The sequence below is a fragment of the Suricata suricatta genome, chromosome 16 (assembly GCF_006229205.1).
Source record: "Suricata suricatta isolate VVHF042 chromosome 16, meerkat_22Aug2017_6uvM2_HiC, whole genome shotgun sequence".
In the NCBI taxonomy this organism is placed as follows: domain Eukaryota; kingdom Metazoa; phylum Chordata; class Mammalia; order Carnivora; family Herpestidae; genus Suricata; species Suricata suricatta.
Window position 1 is genome coordinate 44,557,932 of NC_043715.1, and position 5,713 is coordinate 44,563,644.

General features: G+C 57.9%; 1 protein-coding gene across 1 annotated transcript; it reads right to left on the reverse strand.

The window, feature by feature from the left end:
• Positions 1-1,812: 1,812 nt before the first annotated feature.
• PPP1R14A (protein phosphatase 1 regulatory inhibitor subunit 14A) lies at positions 1,813-3,732 on the reverse strand. Its single transcript, XM_029925203.1, has 3 exons — positions 3,544-3,732; positions 2,917-2,949; positions 1,813-2,041 (listed from the first exon to the last, which is right to left on the reverse strand). Exons 1-3 carry the CDS (start codon positions 3,613-3,615, stop codon positions 1,913-1,915), a joined length of 234 nt encoding a protein of 77 aa, XP_029781063.1. The 5' UTR covers positions 3,616-3,732; the 3' UTR covers positions 1,813-1,912.
• Positions 3,733-5,713: the final 1,981 nt, after the last annotated feature.

A 5,713-nucleotide genomic window follows, 5' to 3' on the forward strand; every position in this document is an offset into this window, starting at 1 on the left:
AGAGGGGGAGGGGCAGAGAGAGAAGGAGACACAGAACCGGAAGCAGGCTCCAGTCTCCGAGCCAGCCGTTAGCACAGAGCCCGATGCGGGGCTTGAACCCACGAACGTGAGATCTGACCTGAGCCCAAGTCGGAGGCTTAACCGACTGAGCCACCCAGGTGCCCCCCGAAATATCCTATCTAAAGGGCAATACAGGGGCACCTAGGTGGCTCAGTCAGTTAAGCATCTGGCTTTGGCTCAGGTCATGAGATGGAGCCCCACATTGGACTCTGCTGTCAGTGTGAAGCCTGCTTCAGATCCTCTGACCCGCACCCTGCTCTGCTCACATTCTCTCAAAAATGAAATAAACATTTAAAAATAATTAGGATATCTCAGGAGTATGAACAGTCACTAACACTTTAGCATGAGTCCGTCAACCTCTTCCTGACACTGAAGTCTAGCAGTCACCACTATGGTTTATAGGAGGACACAGGGTAAGAGTTGAGGAGTTGGGCTCTGGAGTCAGGTGCCCGGGATTGAAGCCAGTGCCACTTTCCAGGTGTGTGACTTTGGGCAAGTGATAGCACTAAACTGGGTCTCATTTCCTCATCTGTGAAGCCCCCATTTTCCAGATGAGGAAACTGAGTTCTACACATGGCACACCCAGGACTTTAGAACCTGGGTTTTGAGCACAGACCACTTCCACAAAATGAGGAACCATGACAGGTTGTGAGAGGGAAGTTCAAAGGCTTCTGTAGGCCCCAGAGGATGGTCTGGGAGATGGTTGGACGCCAGGAGGGCTGCCTCCATCCTCCATGGCTTCCTTCTCTATACAATTAGGTGGAGGAAAAAGACACTGAAGCCTGAAGTCCGTCTGTGTGGGGACAGCAAGGCCACCTGAAGGGCTGGACATGCAAGGTGTCCCTGCATTGCCTTTCTTCATCGGCATCTTCTCTTCCTGCCAGATTAGAGTTCAGACCCCCTGGGGTGGGCGCCCCATTCTGGCTAAGATGCTGGGTGGCACAAGGTAAGGACAGGAGCCAGGACCTCCACTCCGGGTCAGTAGTAGAGGCAAGATGTGAAGTGTGTTTTGCCCTGGGTTGGGGGAAAGATTCCCCCCTCCCCACCCCGCCTCCTGACTGGACACAGCCAGCACGCCCGCACCACTAGCTCTGCTGTTAAAATACTGAAATACTTGTACAGTTTGGGTTAAATAGCTACCACTTCTGATGTTCTAGCCCCTCCCCTGGAACCCCTCAGGCCTCCCTCTGCTCCACCCCAGGGGCCTCCCAGATTCAGCTGAGGGGGGGGGGGGCTCGTGCATCCTGATTGGTGGGTGGCCCTGCCAATATTCTGTATCCTCCCTGGCCTAGCCCGCATGTCAGTTGCTCCACCAGCCAGGTTCCAAGTCCTCAGATATGGGTACCCATTTCACGCAAACTCCTATGCATCCTTCAAGGCCTTGCGTCAACGTCACTGTCTCCCCCCACACTGGTTTGTTCATGGTGTGTTGTGGTGTTGGGCACGTTTGGCTCTGCACGTCTCCTGTGGTGCAAGAACCACAGGCCATTATTCCCACAGGAACCCTGAATGACACCTACTGTGGCCTTGCTGCTTGGGCTGGGCCAAGGGTGGGGGGGGTAGGGAGTGAGGACAAGATGAGTCCCGGGGGCCGGGGGTGCAAGGTCAGCAGGGCCTGTTCTCATGCTCTCTGGCTGAGGAGTGATCCTCCATCTGTCGGGCCAGCTGTGGGTGCTGGGACACGAGGAGACTTAGCAGGAGAGAGATGCGGGGGGGCCGCTCAGGGAAAGCCCAGTGATCAGGGAGAGGAAAAACAGGCATGCCGCGTTGTTAGAGAACCATTACATACAACGTATACACAGGCCAGGAGGTGCAGAGGGGACGGGAGAAGGGAGGGGCCCCCGAGGCGAGGTCAGGGCGGTGCAGTCCGGGCAGGGTCCTGGAGGGGGCTCAGGCGGCTGTCAGCGGAGGGGCTGGGCTGGCGGAGACCTGGCTGCTTGTGGAGGCCTCGAAGCTTCACCAGCAGCTCCTGGACGAAGTCCTGAGGACAGGGCAAGGGTGCTGAGAACGCGGGGAGGGGAGGGGCCACCCCACCCGCCCAGCCCCCAGCCCCTCTGACCTGGTCAGTGAGAGGGCGTGGGGGGACTCAGGGAGGGGGACGAAAGGCAGAGACGAGGAAAGAGAGAAAGGGAGACACACAGAGAAAGATAGAGAGTCAGAGAGAAAGAAACAGAAAGAGACGCTGGGAGAGACAGAGACCCAGAAACTGGGCCCAAGACATAGGTGCAGAGAGCAGAGGGAGAGACAAAAGTACAGAGAAACAGCCACAGAGAGATGTCAAGATGTTTCTCAGGCCAAGAGATCACCAGGAGGGTCCCCAGGGACAGAGGCCTTAGCCCCACGGCAGACAGACACACAATGACGTTTGTCCCTCAGGCAGCCCAGAGCCATTTACAGAAACACGAATATTTTTCCCTTTTAAAGCAGGGAAGGAAGTGGGAGGGGTTGGGCCCCAGCTCAGTTTCAGAGCCTGGAGGGATGGGGGGGGGGAGCGGAGGTGGGGAAGGGAGAAGCAACCCTGGGAGGGGAGTAGGGGACACCCAGAGGGAGGCTGAGCCCGAAGACTGGCAGCCCCAAGGAGGGAAGAGCAGAGGAAAGGCAGAAACCGGAGACAGATGGGGAGCGTCCCAGTAGGGAGGAGATAATGGGGCCCGTGGCAGATGGAGAGAGGAGCCGGGGTGAGGAAGACAAAGACACCACTGGAAATGAGAAAAGGGCTGAGTGACACAGAGCGCTCCCCAGAGTCCCCACTGCCGACCCGGGCAAGGCAGCGCCTTCCCTCCTCCCCAGGGGCCCCCTGCTCCACCAGGATCCAGGGGCCAGAACAGGGCCTGTGGGGCGGGAGGGAAAACTCACCTCTGTGGGGCTCTTGCATGACTTCAGGAGGCCCTGGGCACCCCAGCCCCCCACAAAAAAGAGAAAATAGTAAATGACCAGCACCTAATCCCCTCTAGCCCCTTCTTTCCCAACAAAGCCCGAGGCAACAAGACAAAAGGAAGTCAGACTCTGGGGTGGACTTCCCATCTGGTTTCAAGGGAGGGACCTGGCCAAAGGTGTGGGGAGGGGTACGGGGGCAGAGTCAAGAAACTCAGCACCAGGACCCGCTCTGAATCCAGAGACGGCCAGAAGGTCACAGCATTTTCTGTCGCTGAGAGAGCACAGGCCCTGACAGCGAGGACAGGGCCGGCTTCGACTCCCAGCTCTGCTCCTTCTGAGCTGGGACCCTGAGCAAGTGGTTAAATGTCTCTGGGCCTCATTTTCCTCATCTGGAAAATGGGAGATAATTATAGTGAGAATAACGAAACGGAGATGATAAACCCTGGATGGGGTTTGTGAGGCTAAAAGGAGTCAAGTGGAGAACAATGGAATTAAGGCCTGGCACATACTAAGTGCTCAATAAAATGTTAACTATTGCGTGATTTTTTAGGAAGGCCCTAGGGTGGCGGCTTTCCCCCCACCCCACCCCACCCCTCCCCCACCTACCTGGATTTTCCGGCTTCTCTCCTCTTCGCCCTCTAATTCCAACAATTCATCAATGTTGACCTCATCGGGCATGTCTGCCTCCTAGGGCAGGGAGGGAGGGGTGGTCAGGGTCCCTTTCCGTAACTCGCCCCCCCCCCCCCACCGCCCCCGCCTTTGTCCAGGGCTCTGGAGAAGCCCCACCAGCCCCAGGGCCCAGCTGGCGGGTTCTGGAGCAGCAATGTGGCAGTCAGGGACAGCACCGCCAAGGCAGGACATCTGGGTGTTGGGGGGAAAAGGAGGAGGGGTGACAGATGGGTTGACAGAAGCCCAGGGGCCTGTCCCAGCTCAGATGCCTGGCCCCAGGACCCAGAGAGCCTTGGGGCTGGCACAGGTCTCTCCTCTTGGCCCCAGTTCCCACAGTGGGAAACAGGCCTGGTCGAGTCTTGGAATGTCAAGATTCTGGGATTCAGGAGAGGGGTTGGCTCTGCCCTTTCAAGGAAAAGTCTAAGCACTAGGTGTGGGGGAGGGGGCAGGCGGACCAGGGCCTCCTGCAGGGGAGCAGCCCCTGGCCCAAGAGGATGGGGAGGGAGTGGAGGGCTCAGGCCAGCCCCCAGGGCCAGTGCCCTGTCAGTCCAGAAAGATGGCCACCAAAGCCCCCTCAGTGGGTGGGTTGGACGAATAGGTATTCTATTCTAGAATAGCCTCTGGGGCAAAGGGCCAAAAGCTGGCTGGCTCACTGTCCCTGTGGGGGACAGAATCCAGCTGTCAAGGCAAGAGATCCCTGAGGCTACAGACTTTTTCCTCCCCAACCCAAGTCCTTTGGGCTTCACTGTGGCCCTCAGGGCTGGGTGGGCCCGGCTTTGTGTGCAGAGAAGGGGCGAAGGCAGGAAGTCTATAAGTGTGTCACACAGCCTCCTTGAGGCTCTGCTCTGAGCCAGAGCCCGATGCCAAAGACCTGGGGCCAGCGCAAGAGGCAGAGGTGTGCGACCGTGTGTGTGTGTGTGTGTGTGTGTGTGTGTGTGTGTGTGTGTGTGTGTGTACTGCACGGGGCCCTGTGGTCCTGTGACTGGGAGGCGTGTGGCTCAGCTGTGTCATCATCAGTGTGTCATGACCCCTCCCGTCTGAGGATGCCACCTACCACTGGCAACTGGACTTCTCTGTCCACTTCCCCTGTGGACACAAAAGGGCCTCATGTCACCATGAGAGCCCACAGCTTCTTTCACCGTCAAGCTGTGCTGAGGAGCATTTGTGCGTCCTGCCTGTCCAGCGACACAACCATCGGGTCCCCGGGACCATGCATTTGTGTGTGGTACAGGGTGACTTCAAGCAGAGACTCCCAGCCCAACGTGTGAGGCATCGGCCTGCAGCCCCCGCATCAACACCTCAGGCCACAGCTTCGGCCCCGGGCCCACAGCCGGCGGTGGCATCTGTTTCTACCTGCGTAGCTCATGTGGTTTTCTATCCAGGTTTAGCCCTCATTCCTGTGATTTTCCCTCTGTGAGTGGCTGCCGCGTCTGCCATTGTGTTACCACGTGGTTATCGGGTTTGCTTTTAGGAGGCAATGGGTGACTGTTCCTTGAATCGGTTGGTGTCCGGGGTGGTTGAAGTGTGGACCGTCTGGGAATTGCTACCCTGTGTATCTAGGAAGAGCGGCAACCAGAGCCCTTTTGTGTGGCTGGAGTTGGACTGCGGGTCGCACAGGGCTGTGGCCTGTGCTATGGCGTCTGTGGGGGCCTGTGGCTACGGCGCATGTTGATCTGTAGGTGACCACAGCTTGTGTCCTTGAGAGTCTGTACGTGGCTGTTGCTGCTGTGTCTGGTAGTGGCCCTAACTTGTCACTGTGCACGTCTGTAGGGGCGGTTGCTTCCTTTGCTGTGCGTCTCTGCGTCTCAGGATCTTCCCGTCACCCTATCTATGTTCGGCTTTAAGACCTCCCCCTCCCCCAACTTTTCTCCAGATATGGCCGCTCTGACCCTGCAACTTTGCCTCCTCACCCCCACATGCTCAATCACTGGCCTTCCGCAGGTGTCTGGACACATCTCTGGAGACGCAAGTGTGTGTCTGTGTCCACAAGCATAGCGCCATGGAGGGGAGACAGTAGGGCCAATGAGCCCATGAGTGCCTGGTCCCTGGGCGTGTGTTCTCTTATGTGACCGAGGCCAGCCCAAGCAGCCAGAGACCTCAAGGGCGT

Coding starts and splice junctions, on each gene's coding strand:
- PPP1R14A (XM_029925203.1), bottom strand. CDS start 3,615: ATGCCCGATGAGGTCAACATTGATGAATTGTTGGAATTAGAGGGCGAA. Junction 2,950..3,543: donor AGAGAAGCCGGAAAATCCAG/GTAGGTGGGGGA, acceptor TGGGGTGCCCAG/GGCCTCCTGAAGTCATGCAA. Junction 2,042..2,916: donor CATGCAAGAGCCCCACAGAG/GTGAGTTTTCCC, acceptor CCCTGTCCTCAG/GACTTCGTCCAGGAGCTGCT.